Here is an 18,281-nt window from a genome sequence, read left to right as displayed (position 1 = left end):
TAAATAAATAAATAAATAATGAAAAAAGAAAGACAAAAACAAAACCAAAAAGAAAAAAAAATGCTTTCCTTATCTTTAAAAATATTACACAGATAATACATATTTATTTTAGAAAAATTTAGAACAACAGAGAGAGGGGAAAAGTATTCAAAGCACACAAAGCTCATACATTCTGGTGTGTAGTCTGCGAAGTGTTTTTTTTGAGATGTCATAAATGTTAGCTAATTGATAATGATCTATTTGTTTTGTCCATGGCTTTGAGTTTCTGTTAAGAAAAAAAAAAGCACAGGACTGGCCAACAATTTGTTGATCATTCTTTACTGCTTAGCAGGAAACCAGTCTTAGTGTCCAGCTCTCTGACCTTGGAATTGTGAGATCTCTGAGGACAAAGCAGCAGATACAACCTCAGAATAAGTCCGTCTACATTGACTTGGGTAAGAGTCTCAGATTTTGTAAGTTTAGAATAATAGTTGCTGGATTCCTTGTCTAAGAGTTTTACCAAAAACCTTGGTCACAATTTACACAGTGACAGGGAGCTCTAGGAAGTGAAAATAAAATAATTTTACTAGCCTTATGATGTGTTATAAATAATGTAAAAGATGCAGGTCTCACCTTAAAGAACCTTCCTTTGTAAAGAGAGCAAAAGAAAGGATGTCTGGTTATAAGTATGTGTAAATATACTTTGGAAATATGGAGAGTAGGGCTGAGGAAGAATGTGATGAGTGGGCTACAGCATTGGAGGGATCTAAGATGACTTGTACTAGACTAGAAAGACTTTTAAGAACAGCTGAGCTCAGTTCAAACAGGTCTCTCTATGTCTTATCCTTTAGAGTATATTTATAATTGGAAAGAATGGCCCTCCTTTGAGCTCCCAAGCACTAATGTTTGACATAGCACTTATCATATTCTTTCGAAATTTCTTTTGTCTTTTTCCCTTTTAAGATCATAAGTTCCTAGACAACAGGTATTGCCTCATAAAAATAATCAAAATAATTATAATAGAGAATATTTAGGAGCACCTACTGTAGTGCACGCACTGGTGTGTTTTACTTGTGTAACTCATTTAAGATGCATGACAAACCTGAGATGATTACTACTATTATACTTATTTTACAGATGAGGGAATTAAGGCACAGAGAGGTTAAGAAATTTTGCCAAGGTCGTAAAGCTAGTAAGTGACAGAGTCATGATTCAAACCTGTGCTTATGACCACTTCTCTGTATTGCCTGACATATGTATCATTGTGTCTGCCAAGTAGTGGGTGCTCAGTAAATATTTCTTGAAGATATGTTTTGCAACAAGTGTATTTTTTGAGTTTAACCCTCAATAAAAATCCTTTTATTGATTTGTTATTTGGGGGTATTGGGGGAATTTTTTTAGGATCTGATTCTTCTGAAGATACAATTACTAAGGCCAGTTATTTCAGGTGAGTCAAAGAGAGCCTTTTTCTATGAAGCTGGCATTTTTGTATCTAGTTAATATTAAGGATTGGTATTTCTTTAGGTTAGAATCATGGCATTGGAATAGACCTTAAAGACCATCTACTTTAATCTCCTCATTTTATAGCTGAGAAAATATCCTTTTAAAACATATTTATTTATTTGTTTTTGGTTGCATTGGTTCTTCGTTGCTGCATGCGGACTTTCTCTAGTTGCTGCAAGCGGAGGCTACTCTTCAGTGCAGTGCGTGGGCTTCTCATGGCGGTGGCTTCTCTTGTTGCAGAGCACGGGCTCTAGGTGCGCGGGCTTCAGTAGTTGTGGCATACGGGTTCAGTAGTTGTGGCTCGCAGGCTCTAGAGCACAGACTCAACAGTTATGGCACACAGGCTTAGCTGCTCAGCGGCATGTGGGATCTTCCCGGACCAGGGCTCGAACCCGTGTCCCCTGCATTGGCAGGCGGATTCTTAACCACTGCGCCGCCAGGGAAGTCCAGAAAACATCCTTTTTGCTTCGTTGGTTGGTTTCTTAGTAAAGAGTTTGAAAGAGTTTAAGGTAACAGTAGAACTATGCACAGACTTGCTTCCAGCAGATGGTTGTGCCCTAGCTTAGTTCCTCGTGTATGGTAGTGTTCACTCAGTGATAATTGTGGCCGTTGAAAACATTAGAGTACTCAGTTTTCAATTCTTTCCTTCCTCTGTTCCTTAATTCTGTCTGTAACTCAAACTTTGTCTACATAAATTAAACCATAATCTACAAGCAGCCCCCAACTGGGTTGTCAAATTGCTTTCGTTAGGAATTATTGCTTGACCCTAAGATCTGTGATGGTGTCATTGCCAATCAGATTTTGTTTGCAAATGACTTTTTCCTGATCTCTCAATTGGGAGAAAATGGTTTTTAGCCTGAAAAGAAGCACAGAAGGCAGTGCTGCAAAGTGGTAGCTTTTGCATTCTATTGGAATGTCTGTTGCATCCCAGTGCTCTCTTTGTTTAGATAACTTTGTACTTGTATTCTCATTAAGATATATTTTAAGTTTTGTTGGTTTTCTCTTTACTATCTTTTAGCTATTATTTGGCCATCATTTAAATTTTAGTTCTCATTTGTATGTCCATAAAGCAATGTTCTATACTACTGCTGTGATTTTTGTGACTGTATGTTCTCAGTCTTTGACCATTTCATTTTGACTAGAAGTTACCAAAGGAGAGCGCAGATTTCAAAAAGTGAATCAGATTGATCACCCTTATTGCAACCCTACCTAGAGGAGCTAAAATACTTGATCATGTGACAACTATTTGCGCATATAAACTACTGTTTCTCACTAAGGCTTCTGTCTTTTCCCTATAGTGTAAGAGACCATGAATTGTTAGAAATCACCCCTCAAGGAGCCAAGGCTGAAGCCAGTTTGAATCCTGCAAAAAAGGGTAATGGCAAGTCTTCCAACTTAACAAGCACTAAAGAAAGAATAGGTAGTTGTGGTACTGTAATTAGATTATTCTGAAGAACCATGTGGGACGTTTATAATTCACAACATTTCTTGGCAGAGTTAGAATATCGTTCTTTCTCAGATGTCATGGTACAGCCTGACAATGGCACTAGACTGATATGGTTATAATAGTACCCTATGTAATTGGTTGTTGCCTTTACTTTTTTTTTTTTTTTTCTTTGTGGTACGCAGGCCTCTCACTGTTGTGGCCTCTCCCATTGTGGAGCACAGGCTCCGGACGCGCAGGCTCAGTGGCCATGGCTCACGGGCCCAGCTGCTCCGCGGCATGTGGGATCTTCCCGGACCGGGGCACGAACCCGTGTCCCCTGCATCGGCAGGCGGACTCTCAACCACTGTGCCACCAGGGAAGCCCATGTTGCCTTTACTTTTAACTGCTGTGTTTTTATTTCATACTTTGCATACTGGTATTTAGATAGAGGGAGTATGAGTCTGAAGATAGAACAGAAGCACTATATGTCTGATGCCCAAACTGTGCATTTTTTTTTTTTGATTGAAGTAGAGTTGATTTACAATATTGTGTTAATTTCTGCTGCAGCAAAGTGATTCAGTTTTACACATATATACATGTTTTGTAATATTTTCCACTATGGTTTATCACAGGATATTGAATATAGTTCCCTGTGCTATACAGTAGGATCTCATTATTTATCCATTCTATATATACTAGTTTGCATCTGCTAACCCCAAACTCCCCCTTCATCTCTCCCCCACCTTCCCTCCCCCTTATCAACCACATGTCTGTTCTCCATGTCTGTGAGTCTCAAACTGTGCTTTTAATGCACTGTTAGAGTTTAGCGAAATAGGAGGTATGGTTTATGAGTAGGGAGAATTCTGAAATTAAAATTCTATTTTGAGTGGAAATAATGAGAATCTAGATAAATAGGAATTAAGCAGAAGAGTATGAGCTACATCTTCAGTATACTTGATAGTTGAGGTTTCTCTAAGAATAGCCAGTTCCTTCATTCCCCCTCAACAAAGTTGTATTAAGTACATATTTTTTTCATAATAATTCCGTTTTTAAACACCTTGGGTTTTTTTTTTTTTTTTTCTAGCTGCTTGTGAGTTTTCTGAGAAGGACATAACAAAGGTTGAACATCATCAATTCAGTAATAAAGATTTGACCACCACTGGGAAGCATGAAACTGAGAAGCATCCAGAAAAGTATCAGGGTATTTTTGTTTCAAACTTGCATGTGGAGCCATGTGGCACAGATACTCATGCCAGCTCATTACAGCATGAAAACAGCAGTTTATTACTCACTAAAGACAGAATGAATGTAGAAAAGGCTGAATTCTGTAATAAAAGCAAACAGCCTGTCTTAGCAAAGAGCCAACAGAGCAGATGGGCTGAAAGTAAGGACACATGTAATGATAGGCAGACTCCCAGTACAGAGAAAAAGGTGGTTCTGAATGCTGATCCCCTATATGGGAGAAAAGAACTGAATAAGCAGAAACCTGCATGCTCTGACAGTCCTAGAGATTCCCAAGAGTCTCCTTGGATAACAGTGAATAGTAGCATACAGAAAGTTAATGAATGGTTTTCCAGAAGTGATGAAATGTTAACTTCTAACGACTCACGTGATGGGAGATTTGAATCAAACACTGAAGTAGCTCATGCAGTGGAAGTTCCAAAGGAAGTTGATGGATATTTGGGTTCTTCAGAGAAAATAGACTTAATGGCCAGTGATCCTCATGGTGCTTTAATACGTGAAAGTGAAAGAGTCCACTCCAAACCAGTAGAGAATAATATTGAAGATAAAATATTTGGGAAAACCTATCAGAGGAAGGCGAGCCTCCGTAACTTGAGCCGCATAGCTGAAGATCTAATTATAGGAGCATCTACTGTAGAACCTCAGATAACACAAGAGCACCCCCTCACAAATAAACTAAAGCGTAAAAGGAGAAGTACATCAGGCCTTCATCCTGAGGATTTTATCAAGAAAGTCGATTTGCCAGTTATTCCAAAGACTCCTGAAAAAATAATTGAGGGAACTGACCAAACAGAGCAGAATGGTCGTGGGATGAATATTACTAGTAATGGTCATGAGACTGAAATGAAAGGTGGTTATGTTCAGAAAGAGAAAAATGCTAACCTAACAGAGTCATTGGAAAAAGAATCTGCTTTCAGAACTAAGGCTGAACCTATAAGCAGCAGTATAAGGAATATGGAACTAGAATTGAATATCCATAGTTCAAAAGCACCTAAAAATAGGCTGAGGAGGAAGTCCTCTACCAGGAAGATTCATGCACTTGAACTAGTAGTAGTCAGTAGAAACCCAAGCCCACCTACTCATACTGAACTACAAATTGATAGTTTTTCTAGCAGTGAAGAGATGCAGAAAAAACATTCCAGCCAAATGCCAGTCAGGCACGGCAAAAAGCTTCAATTCATGGGAGACAAAGAACCTACAACTGGAGCCAAGAAGAGTAACAAGCCACACGAACAAATAAATAAAAGACTTGCCAGTGACACTTATCCAGAACTAAATTTAACAAACATACCTGTTTTTTTTACTCACTGTTCCAGTTCTAATAAACTTCAAGAGTTTGTTCATCCTAGCCTTCAAAGAGAGGAGAGCCTAGGAACAATTCAAGTGTCGAATAGTACCAAAGACCCCAAAGATCTGACATTAAGTGGAGGAAAAGGTTTGCAAATTGAAAGACCTGTAGAGAGTACCAGTATTTCCTTGGTACCTGATACTGATTATGGCACTCAGGATAGTATCTCATTACTGGAAGCTGACACCCTAGGGAAGACAAAGACAGCACCAAATCAACATGTGGGTCTGTGTGCAGCAATTGAAAGCCCCAAGGAACTTATCCCTGGTTGTTCTAAAGATATTAGGAACGACACAGAGGACTTTCAGGATCCACTGGGACATGACGTTAACCACATTGAGAAGGCGAGCATAGAAATGGAAGATAGTGAACTTGATACGCAGTATTTGCAGAATATGTTCAAGGTTTCAAAGCGTCAGACGTTTGCTCTGTTTTCAAATCCAGAAAATCCAGAAAAGGAACGTGCAACAGTCTGTGCCCACCCTGGGTCCTTAAGGGAACAAAGTCCAACAGTCCCTCTTGAATGCAGACAAAAAGAAGAAAATCAGGGAAAGAGTGAGTCTAAAATCAAGCATGTGCGGGCAACTAATACAACTGTGGACTTCCCTGTGGCTGATCAAAAAGATAAGAAGCCGAGCGATCATGCCAAACATAGCCCAAAAAGAGTAACTAGGCTTTGTCAGTCATCACAGTTCAGAGGCAACAAAACTGAGCTCCTTATTGCAAATAAACACGGGATTTCACAAAACCCATATCTTATACCATCACTTTCTCCCATCAGGTCATCTGTTAAAACTATATGTAAGAAAAACCTGTCAGAGGAAAAGTTTGAGGAGCCTGTAATGTCACCTGAAAGAGCAGTGGAAAACGAGAGCATCATTCAAAGTACAGTGAGCACAATTAGCCAAAATAACATTCGAGAAAGCACTTTTAAAGAAGTCAGCTCAAGCAGTATTAATGAAGTAGGTTCCAGTAGTAATGAAGTAGGTTCCAGTAGTAATGAAGTAGGTTCCAGTGGTGAAAACATTCAAGCAAAACTAGATAGAAACAGAGGACCTAAATTAAGTGCTTTGCTCAGATTAGGTCTTATGCAACCCGAAGTCTATAAGCAAAGTCTTCCTGTAAGTAACTGTCGTCTTCCTGTAAGTAACTGTCAACTTCCTGAAATAAAAAGGCAAGGAGAAAATGAAGGCACATTTCAGGCCGTTAATGCAGATTTCTCCCCATGTCCAATTTCAGATAACCTAGAACAACCTATGGGAAGAAGCCAGGCTTCTCAGGTTTGTTCTGAGACACCTGATGATTTGTTAAATGATGACAAAATAAAGGAAAATAGCAACTTTGCTGAAAGTGACATTAAGGAAAGATCTGCTGTTTTTAGCCAAAGTGTCCAAAAAGGAGAATTCAGAAGGAGCCCTGGCCCTTTAGCCCATCATACATGTTTGGCTCAGGGTCACGAAAGAGGGGCTGAGTCCTCAGAAGAGAATGTGTCTAGTGAGGATGAAGAGCTTCCCTGCTTCCAACACTTACTTGGTAAAGTAACCACCAATACACTGTCTCCATCTACCAGACATAATGCTGTTGCCACAGAGGGTCTATCTAAGGAAACAAAAGAGAACCTAATATCATTGAAGAATAGCTTAAATGACTGCAGTGACCAGGTAACATCGGCAAAGGCATCCCAGGAACATCACCTTCATGAGGAAGTGAGATGTTCTGATAGCTTATTTTCTTCACGGTGCAGTGCAGTGGAAGACTTCACTGCTAATACTAACACCCAGGATCCTTTATTGATGTTGGATCCTCTTTCCAAACAAGTGGGGCATCTGTCTGAAAACCAAGAAGTTCTGAGTGACAAGGAATTGGTTTCAGATGATGATGAGCGGGAAACTGGCTTGGAAGAGGATAATCGCCAAGAAGAGCAGAGTGTGGATTCAGACTTAGGTATTGGAACCAGGTTTTTGTGTTTGCCCCCGTCTATTTTATAGAAATGAGCTAAATGTTTATGCCTTTGGGGGAGCACATTTTACGAGTTTCCAAGTACAATGAAAGTAACTGCTTCTTAAACTTTAAACATGTTCTTCCCAAGGTGCTTTTCCTCAAAAGTCCTTTACTCAGCTAGAACATCTTTTCTATTTGAATGAGATTTAATGCCCTCATTATTGGTGGACTTGCTTCTGGTTTTCATCCTTACGATTCCTGAGAGGAAATCCAGTGTCCCCAAACAAAGAGTATAATCATTTTGTGTGACATGAAAGTGAAGTTTGTCCTGTCAATGAGGAGAAACAGGTACTGCAAGTTGGAGTATTGCCTGTCTGTTTTTACATCTGAATCTCTATTTTTATTATCATTTAAGGTGAAGCAGCATCCGAGTATGAGAGTGAAACAAGCCTCTCTGAAGACTGTTTGGGGCTGTCCTCTCAGAGCGATATCTTAACCACTCAGGTAAAAAGCACATGGGGATGTGTGTGTGGTGTTCTCAGTGCTATGCATCCCGCGTTCTTACATTTGCTTATATCACCTCTTAGAATTAATGGTGTAACAGTTGTGTGTGGGACCTTTTCTCCTCAAATTGGATTGTAAGCACCGAGATGGAACACATTACCTCCTATTTCATACACACACACACACACGTACGTACCAACATGCTCACTGCAGAACACTAAATACTGAATTTAATGAATAAGTGAAACCTTCAAAACCCATTTGCCCTATAGCAAAAACATATATGAAAGCACTACTGTATCAAATAGAGGGGTGTGTTTCTTCTCAGTACCAAACTGACACCTAGAGTTCTCTTCCTGTTAGACACTATCTAGCCTTTCACTGTTTGGTGGATACTTCTTTTTGTTTTTTCTTTTTAAATCGTATAGTTATTTGTTCCTCAGTGCCTGTACGTCATCTTTTTTCTTTAAAAAGTACACAATTTTACTTCTTGTTCCTAGTGGTCAATATCCAATATTTTGGTGACTTGTGAGGGGGGTAACAGCTTTGTCATATCTACAACATTTGGTAACATGAATATTTCAGTACTCCAGGCAGAAGAGTCTCCTAGAAAAAGCATTCTCTACCACAGCATCTAAAAATTAACATCATATTCCTCACAGAACCTGGCTCTGTCTCCTAATTTTTATTTTGTAGGAGTGGCACCAAAATTTTCTAAGTTCTCACATTCAAAACTTCAGGCTCATTCAGCTCTTTTTTCTCCCTTCCTTCCTTCCTTCCTTCCTTCCGCTGCGCCAGGTTGTGCCATGTGGGATTTTTTAGTTGCAGCATGCGGGATCTAGTTCCCTGACCAGGGATCAAACCGGGCCCCCTGCATTGGGAGCGCAGAGTCTTAACCACTGGACCACCAGGGAAGACCCTCAACTTATTTTTTTAGAATATGGACACAGTGGTTGCTGGTGGTAATATTGGTGAGAGTTCTGTACCTGGCTGTGTTACTCTAGGCAATTTACTTATCATCTCTGAACTATAGTATGTACATTCTTAAAATGGAGATATCTGGACCACCTTGAATCATCCTGCCATGACTTCTTTTTCTCACCTAAACCTTAAATACACCTTCCGCTGCTAGCAAAAAATGACATTTTTTTCTGAACTTCCTGAAATGCCAGATTAGATAAAACTGAGAAAAACCGATAGTCTTATAATATTGTATATGTGCATCATAAAAAACTTAGAAAATACAGATAAATAAAAATCATCCCTGACAGTCCAGTGGTTAAGACTCCGTGCTTCCACTGCAGGGGCACGGGTTCCATCCCTGTTGGGGAACTAAGATCCCACATGCCGCAGGGCAACTAAGCCTGTGCACCGCTACCACTGAGCTTGTGCACCACAGCTAGAGAGCCCACTTGCCACAATGAAAGATCCTGCATGCCCCAACTAAGACCCAACGCAGCCAAAACTTAAAACAAAAAAAAAAGAGAGAGATTGGTTTGGTAAATATTAACATTTATCTCTGGTATGATATACAAAAGATAGGTAATAGTTGTTGCCTTCAGGTGGGGAAATAGATGATTGGGAGAAAGAGAAGGAGGAAGCCTTTTCTCTGAATATCCTTTTGTGCCTTGAATTTTATACCATGAACTTGTATTAATTATTTTTAAAATTAAATTCTATGCATTAAAAATCATTACTATTAACTTATTGGTATATATTCTTTCTTCTTCCTGTTGTACACAGTGGTGTGTGTGTGTGTGTGTACCTTATCTTTAAAAAACATTCAGATGGTACTCTACATACTTACATTGTTTTTACTCTGTCACCAAATTTTCTTCAATGAATTTATTTTTAACTACTATATAGTATTCTTTCCTTGTGTACACCATGATTTATTCAACCTATTGCTGAGTATGAGGGTTTCAGGGCAAGAGACACAGTTTGCTATCATGTACAGCACTGTATTATTGTCTTTTAAAAAATTATTTATTTATTTGGTTGCACTGGGTCTTAGTTGCAGCAGGCGGTCTCCTTAGTTGCAGCTCTCCGACTCCTTAGTTGCAGCACACGGGCTCCTTAGTTGTGGCGTGCGAACTCTTATTTGCGGCATGCATGTGGGATCTAGTTCTCTGACGAGGGATCGAACCCAGGACCCCTGCATTGGAAGTGCAGAGTCTTATCCACTGTGCCACTAGGGAAGTCCCTGTAGTATTATCTTGATAGCTAGATATTTGCCCACATCCCCAATGACTTCCTTAGTATAAATTCCTAGGACTGGAATTTTTCTGTTTGATACATGTTATTAAATTGTCCTTTAGAAAGACTGAACCAAGCTGTGCTCTTCCAGTCCCTGTGGTACTTGGTAGCTCCCATTTTCCTATACCTTTGCCAACACTGGGTAGTATCCAGTTCTAAACTTCTGAGTCTTGGCATTGCTATGAGGACTATAGATAGAGGGCTTGTCTTCTACTGCCTGTTTTCAACACAGCAAACCACTCTAGGACTGAAGCCTGCTGGAGTCAGGAAGAAACCTCTGAGACCACTGCCTGTTCTGTGCCTGAATTGTCACCTGTATCCTCCACTTCTGCAGGATTGCCATGGTGACTAAATTAATGAAAAGATTTTGGAGTCCTTTTCTTTTTTTTTTCTTTTTTGGCTGTGCTGCACAGCTTGCAGGATCTTAGTTCCCCAGCCAGGGATCGAACCTGTGCCTCCTGCGGCAGAAGTGCAGAGTCCTAACCACTAGACCGCCAGGGAATTCCCTAGGAGGCCTTTTCTCTGTTTGCAATTACTATGATCCTTTCTCAGTGTGGATTTGGGGCTCTGTCAACATGACTTTCACCTTTTTATCCCTTGTGTTTTAGAGTTGTAGTGTTCGGTTTCTGATTCCATCTGCCTTAGCCATATTGTATGATATTTGACATTCAATAAACTACCTCCTTGTTTTCTATATTTCTGATCTTGTTCCCAGAGATATATGTCTTATTTGTTCAAGATTCATTTTGTAACCTGTTTTTATCAAGCATCTACCCAAAACAGAGCCAAAGTCAGATTTCAGGGCTAACTTAAATCTAGAGTAGCTCCAACAAGCAAAATGATTGAAGTGGGATCTTTTCCCAAGGTCTGTTTATACAGAACTGGGGAGACATATATAGGAGATAAATCCTAATTTGGTATCATTAGTATCTGTTCTTTATCAAAGACTGATTAACTATATTTATTCATTAATTCATTTCTGCATTAAACATTTACTAAATGCTTACTGCCTGCTGGATGTTAGGGATACAAAAATGATTAAGGAAGGATTCTATCCATCTAGGAGGAACAGGTATTCCACTTCGGTATACTAATGCACTAGCAGTATAAATGAAGCACTGAAGGGTCATCTGTTCCTGACAGGAGATGTATTATTGGTGGGGACTTCTGAAGGAGATATTCAAGCTGGACCTTAAAAGATGAGAATTTTTTCCAGGTGGAAAGAGAAGAAAGGCAGTAAATCGAGGCAATGGCACAGAGGTGTGAAGTCATGACCAGGAAACACAAAGTTGTCCCATGTGACTGGAAAACAGGGCATGCATGGTGGTTTTGGGGAGAAACGAGATAAGATTAGAGTGTGTAGGCCCTTTTGATTGACTGACTGACTGATTTTGGGCTGAGTTGGGTCTTCGTTGCTGCGCGCGGGCTTTCTCTAGTTGCGGCGAGCGGGGGCTACTCTTCGTTGCAGTGCGTGGGCTTCTCATTGTGGTGGCTTCTCTTATTGCAGAGCACAGGCTCTAGGTGTGCAGGCTTCAGTAGTTCTGGCATGCGGGCTTCAGTAGTTGTGGCTCACAGGCTCTAGAGTGCAGGCTCAGTAGTTGTGGCACACAGGCTTACTTGCTCCGCGGCATGTGGGATCTTCCCGGACCAGGGCTCGAACCCATGTCCCCTGCATTGGCAGGCGAATTCTTAACCACTGCGCCACCAGCGAAGCCCGTGAAGGCCCTTTTGAATGCTGTGCTTAGGAATTTGGAATTTATCATGAGATCAATAACGAGTAATAATTATACAGTATTCAGAAAGTGTTAACATTTTATATGAGCAGTTGTATACAACTAAGCTCCTAATGGAAAAAAGAGACATGATGAACATGGCTTTTAGGGAACTTTAGCTGTATTAAAAGTAGATATCAGAGTAGCACAGTGGGAATAGAAAAGAAAAGTAGGACTAATTCAAGAAACACAAGAATTAGAATCAAGAAAACTTGGTAACCAATTTGGGTTTAGTCTCCCAAATGTATCAGGCCAATTGCCTGCAGGGGAATTTGTCCAAGTTATAAAGTAACTGCTTTGGGAAAACCCAAAGGAAAGTTATCTACCTATAATTCTCCCATTACTTTTCTGATTTTCTTACCTATTTAATGGCCGCAGAAGTTAGATGTGATGGTTGTGGCAGTAGTGACTGATAGAGCTCCTTGAAGCTTATCAGGTATCCTGGTTTCATTCCAGATTTACTGAGGTGAGCCCTTGGCTAGGATTTGATCAGTGATGGAACTACTCACAAGACACCACGTGGTGGCAATGGTGCTGCTGTGGCCATTGGCAGCAGAGCAGCCTCAGGGTGCAGTGGAAGCCTTAGTGGAGCAGGGAATGCATTTCCCAGTCATAAAAACCTCCTAAAAACTGTGAACAGGAGAAAGTAGATGGCTTGTTTTTAGTAGAGGGCAAAGTCATTTGCGAGGATCAGAAGACACAGGGTGAAACAATCTGTTTCCCCAGGGTTTGCTGGCAACCATACATGCTCCTTCTAAAAGTAATGAAGAAATGTATATTTTGGAGAGCTCCTTACTTACAAAATACTTCACTTATCAAAACCCTTAGACTGGGCTTCCCTGGTGGCGCAGTGGTTGAGAATCTGCCTGCCAATGCAGGGGACACGGGTTCGAGCCCTGGTCTGGGAAGATCCCATATGCTGCAGGGCAACTTGGCCCGTGAGCCACAACTACTGAGCCTGCGTGTCTGGAGCCTGTGCTCCGCAACAAGAGAGGCCGCGATAGTGAGAGGCCCACGCACCGCGATGAAGAGTGGCCCCCGCTTGCCGCAACTAGAGAAAGCCCTCGCACAGAAACGAAGACCCAACACAGCCATAAGTAAATAAATAAATAAAGCAAACTGTCAACAAGTAAAAATAAATAAACACTAAAAAAACAAAACAAAACAAAAAAAGCCTTAGACTTAGCAGATTTCTTCTTCATATGGAGAAATAAACATCAGGAGCCTCATAAGCAAGAGGAGCCCATTATCTTGAATTGAAAACAATAACTGACCTTACAGGCTTTCTGAGGGCTCTTTCTGCTGGATCCTTCCATATAGCCGGTTCTTCTCTGCAGCCATCTCTAGGTACCCCGTCCCCATCTAGAATGGCAGCACCATTCTAGGGCTGTATCCCCAGTGCCTAACACATAATAGGTGGTCAACAAATAGTTGTTGAATGAATAAATAGATAAATTAATGAATTAGCTCTTTGCTTATTCTGTTAGAAACTAAATGTTCAAAGAATCCCAGAAAAGGAAGAGACCTCACAAGCCAGAGATTAGACATTTTTATATGGACTAACCCAAATCTCTTATGAGTGCCACAATACCAAATTTTTGAAATGCAGCCTGTGGAAGATGTTAACAGAATCATGCTAATTTTAAATACCGAAAGTGTTTTGAGTACGTTATTTTTTCACTCCCTAGCTTTAAAAGAAAATAACCAACTTCAAAAGGACATCACAATAAAACAAGCCTATTTGGGAGAGTTTGAGGAATTTTTTCTCCCCCTCTAACATCTTTCTGAAATAATTTCATGGGCATTAATTGCATGAATATGGTCAGATTAAAAGGTGCTCAGGGCTTCCCTGGTGGCGCAGTGGTTAAGAATCTGCCTGCCAATGCAGGGGACACGGGTTTGAGCCCTGGTCCGTGAAGATCCCACATACCGCGGAGCAACTAAGCCCATGCACCACAACGACTGAGCCTGCGCTCCAGAGCCCACGTGCCAAAACTACTGAGCCCACGTGCCACAACTACTGAAGCCCACGCGCTTAGAGCCCGTGCTCTGCAGCAAGAGAAGCTGCAACAATGAGAAGCCCACTCACCACAAGGAAGAGTAGCCCCTGCTCAACGCAACTAAAGAAAGACCACGCGCAGCAAAGAAGACCCAACGCAGCCATAGACAAATAAATAAATAGATAAATAAATAAATAAAAATTTAAAAAGGTGCTCAGGCAGAACTTATAATTCCATACCAGGTGATTTCAAGTCCTGTGGTAAAATTAATTGGTGTAACATGTTCTTGATTTCTGGCAAGTTTCTAAAAGAGTATAACTTTCTTGGTGTTGTTTCTTGTGTCTGCAGCAGAGGGATACCATGCAAGATAACCTGCTAAAGATCCAGCAGGAAATGGCCGAACTGGAAGCTGTGTTAGAGCAGCACGGGAGCCAGGCTTCTCACACCTCCCTTTCCCTCATAGCTGATTCTTGTGCCCCTGAGGACCTGCTAAATCTGGAACAAAACACATCAGAAAAAGGTTTGTAATATTGGCCAAACTGTTACCTTAAGCAAAATTCTTCCTTCCCTAAGCCTTTATCTCTTTCTGAAAAGTATGGACCCAGCTCCAACATTTTATGATCTTTGCTCAGCATATATTTGCTGAGTCACTCCGTGGGAAATCTTAGAGCCTTTCTTCTAGTCTCTGCTTACAACTAATTTACCATTCAGCGGGCCCAAGACAGTCAGTAAGCATCGTCATCTGAGTACCCACAGTAAGGAAATGCTATGGGGCACCCACAGGAAGCTGAGTGTCATGGGGCAGATTGGAAATAGGTAACCCCATCATTTTAGAAAGTTTATAAAAAAACCACTCAGACATGTTTCTTATAGCACTGGTGTCAGATCACAAAGCCCTATTTAATCTACTTTCTGGTTTATAGACAGAGACGTCTATATATACTTCAGGAACTGCACCTTGATCCACAGAAAGCCCAATTATGTGGCAGAGACAGGTGCTTTATAACAGCATGATTGTTATCAACAAGACGAGGCATTTGGAGTAACTGGGCAGGGGGAGCTGCTCTGAGCTGACTCCCTATAAGAAGTGAGCACCAAGCTGAGAAATAACCTGGCATAAAGGAAGGAAAGTGAGATGAAAATTTGAGTTTTAACTGGAAAAAGCCTGTGAAAAACAACACATCAGGCAGGGTTTTAAACAGGGGCAAATACACAGACACGCAGTGAGAGGCTAGGCATAGGCCTGGGTTCCAGGGGGGAGCTGGTGCTAGCTACCCAGCTAACTTAGTGTTAAAGTCCTTCTTCGTTCTCCCTTCCTCAGGCCTACAGGGGGCCAAAGGGCCTTCCTTTGAGTCTTTCTAGGAACTCTACTCTTAATTATTCAGGAGAGTGGCGTTGGTCCCGGAGTGTGTGCCTTGTAGTGTTTTTATGTTCAGAGAGAAACAGTAAGTAGCTCATGCATGAGAAGCTAGGAACTCTGTTGCTATGGCAGTGGTTCAAAATGTATTTCCTTAAATGCATTCTTTGTAACTATCTTCATTTAGTTCATCTCCCAGATAATGTAGCCCCAAGTCTCGTCACCATCACAATTCTCGTTGGTGCTTTCACCACCTTCAATCTAAAAACAGACTAGACTTTCAATTTGAATGCACCAGATATAAAATTTTATTGTCTGGCTTTGAATATGTGTGTGAATCTACTATCTCATCTTTGTTGTGGGGGGGTATATTTTCCTGAAGATCTGTACACAAAATGTTTCTTTGTGGCTTTTTTTTTTCATAAGTGCTATACTTTTATGTATTCTATTTTACTATGGATTTGAAAAACTGAAAACTTCTTCTGAATTTCTATATAAAACATTTTTTTTAATGAAAGAGCTTTTACTCTATCCTTTGTGGTAAACTTATTCATTGGTGTACTTTCTCATGAAATTATAATATCCTCAGAGTTTTGAAGTAGGTGGGTAAATGTTGAGAGGAGGGAAGAGAGGCTTATGAGAATTTCTCCATTTAAAAAGAAGTGTCTCCTCTCCCAACTCCACAGAGAGTGTCTGCCATGCCCACTTATATTTGCACAACTTGAATATGTTGTTCAAATTGCTCAAATGCTACTTCTCAAGGAGATCACCTTTAAGCACAGTATTTGTTTTTTTCCTTTGCGGTACGCGGGCCTCTCACTGTTGTGGCCTCTCCCATTGCGGAGCGCAGGCTCAGCGGCCATGGCTCACGGGCCCAGCCGCTCCGCGGCATGTGGAATCCTTCCGGACCAGGGCACGAATCCGTGTCCCCTGCATCGTCAGGCTCACTCTCAGCCACTGCGCCACCAGGGAAGCCCAACCACGGTATTTTTTATTGTAATTTTTAAGTCTCTGACTTTTCCGGCCCCACTTTACCCTGTTATACTGTTAGATTTTTTCAATAGCCCTTATTAACCTTTTTTTTTTTTTTGGCTGCGTTGGGTCTTCGTTGCTGCGCTCGAGCTTTCTCTAGTTGCGGTGAGCGGAGGCTACTCTTTGTTGGGGTGCGGGCTTCACATTGCGATGGTGTCTCTTGTTGCAGAGCCCAGGCTGTAGGCGCACAGGCTTCACTAGTTGTGGCTCACAGGCTCTAGAGCACAGGCTCAGTAGTTGTGGCACATGGGCTTAGTTGCTCCACAGCTTGTGGGATCTTCCCGGACCAGGGCTTGAACCTGTGTGCCCTGCATTGGCAGGCGGATTCTTAACCACTGCGCCACCAGGGAAGGCCCTTAACTTTTAACAATATCTAATTTGTTTTGCATATTGTTTAGAGTTCCTCCTTACCTCCCACTAGAATGTAGTCTCCATCTGGGCAGAGAACCCTTACACCTGAGCCTGGATCACAGTAGGTGCTCAATAAATATTTTAATTCACATGATTAAAACTCTGAAGCCCACTCTATAGAGTTACTGAAAGAAAATTTCTGGGTATGGATTCTGGAATTTTGTGGCTTTATTTCTGAAACATTTTGAGCATCAACTTAATAGCAGCTCAAGTTTTGTGCCTTTTTCCCTCTTAAATTGGTGTGAGTCTAACTGAAATTCAAGCAAACTTCTTAATCCTGAGAAAAGCAGTTTTGTTTACCTTCAGCTGTACTAAAATGACTTATTCTTTAAATAAATGTTTTATTTTTGAATAACTTTAGATTTACAGAAAAGCAGCAATGATAGTACAGAGAGTTCCTACAGGAACTCTACCCCTTACCTAGTTTCAGTTTCCCCTAATGTTGTCATCTTCCATTACCATGGTACTTTTGTCAGAACGAAGAAACCAACATTGGCGCATTGCTAGTAATGAGCGAAACTCTAGACTTAATCATATTTCACCAGTTTTTATTTTTATTTATTTTTATTTTTTTATTATTATTTTATTTTTAGCTGTGTTGGGTCTTCGTTTCTGTGCGAGGGCCTTCTCTAGTTGCAGCAAGCGGGGGCCACTCTTCATTTCGGTGCGTGGGCCTCTCACTATCGCGGCCTCTCTTGTTGTGGAGCACAGGCTCCAGACGCGCAGGCTCAGTAGTTGTGGCTCACGGGCCAAGTTGCTCTGCGGCATGTGGGATCTTCCCAGACCAGGGCTCGAACCCGTGTCCCCCGCATTGGCAGACAGACTCTCAACCATTGCGCCACCAGGGAAACCCCAGTTTTTATTTTTTAAGAATCCGTATTCTTAATGATGATGAAAGCTCCTTTTCCAGGATCTTTACATCAAATGTCCTGCCCTCAGCCTAGATCTGCCCTACTGTTTACCTAAGGGTCATTCCCAAGCCTGCATAATATTTTTGTGCAAACGTGTATTCTTACCCATTATGAATGATGTGTACCTCCCTCTGCAGGTAAAGCTATTTCATATCAGGCACTTTGTTTTTATTTTTGTTTTGTTTTTTTCCTCCTGAATTACCTGTCATTCATAAAGCAAACATTAACATTTGTAACATCGTAGTCCATTACAGCTGAAATGATTTTCAGACACATCTGAGCTTTTCTGCGCTACAGTACGTTCATTCCTGAAAGCTTATAGTTTATCATTTCTCAATATCTCTTTCCTCCTTTTCAATGTCTTTCTCTTTGATTCTTCCCAATACTTTTCAACAATGCTTATTAGCACCTAATAGGCAGTCAGTAAATTTATTAAATGTTTGGTCTGGCCCATATTTCCTACCCATGAAGAATATAACATATTAAGACCCACAGATGAAGGAATGATTTCAGGGGGGACTACAGTACTGTTCCAGTACTTGGGCTCTGGATCACTGCATCTATGAAATAAGGATTAAGGAAAAAGAAGAGCAGAAAAG

The 18,281-nt window shown here is 40.9% G+C and overlaps 1 protein-coding gene across 1 annotated transcript in view; it reads left to right on the top strand.

The window, feature by feature from the left end:
* The window catches only part of BRCA1 (BRCA1 DNA repair associated), a gene marked incomplete at both ends in the record, with an annotated part of 60,003 nt that overhangs the window by 19,214 nt on the left and 22,508 nt on the right, over positions 1–18,281 (top strand). The window contains 6 exons of the mRNA XM_079725929.1: positions 329–434; positions 1,381–1,426; positions 2,781–2,857; positions 3,993–7,442; positions 7,855–7,943; positions 14,320–14,491. Of these exons, the coding sequence (XP_079582055.1) occupies positions 329–434; positions 1,381–1,426; positions 2,781–2,857; positions 3,993–7,442; positions 7,855–7,943; positions 14,320–14,491 (3,940 nt within the window). The remainder of the gene's footprint in view (positions 1–328; positions 435–1,380; positions 1,427–2,780; positions 2,858–3,992; positions 7,443–7,854; positions 7,944–14,319; positions 14,492–18,281) is intronic.

This window comes from Hyperoodon ampullatus, assembly GCF_949752795.1.
Source record: "Hyperoodon ampullatus genome assembly, chromosome: 19".
Taxonomy (NCBI): Eukaryota; Metazoa; Chordata; class Mammalia; order Artiodactyla; family Ziphiidae; genus Hyperoodon; species Hyperoodon ampullatus.
Note: the sequence above shows the minus strand (reverse complement) of the source record. Positions and strands in the feature narration are given on the sequence as shown.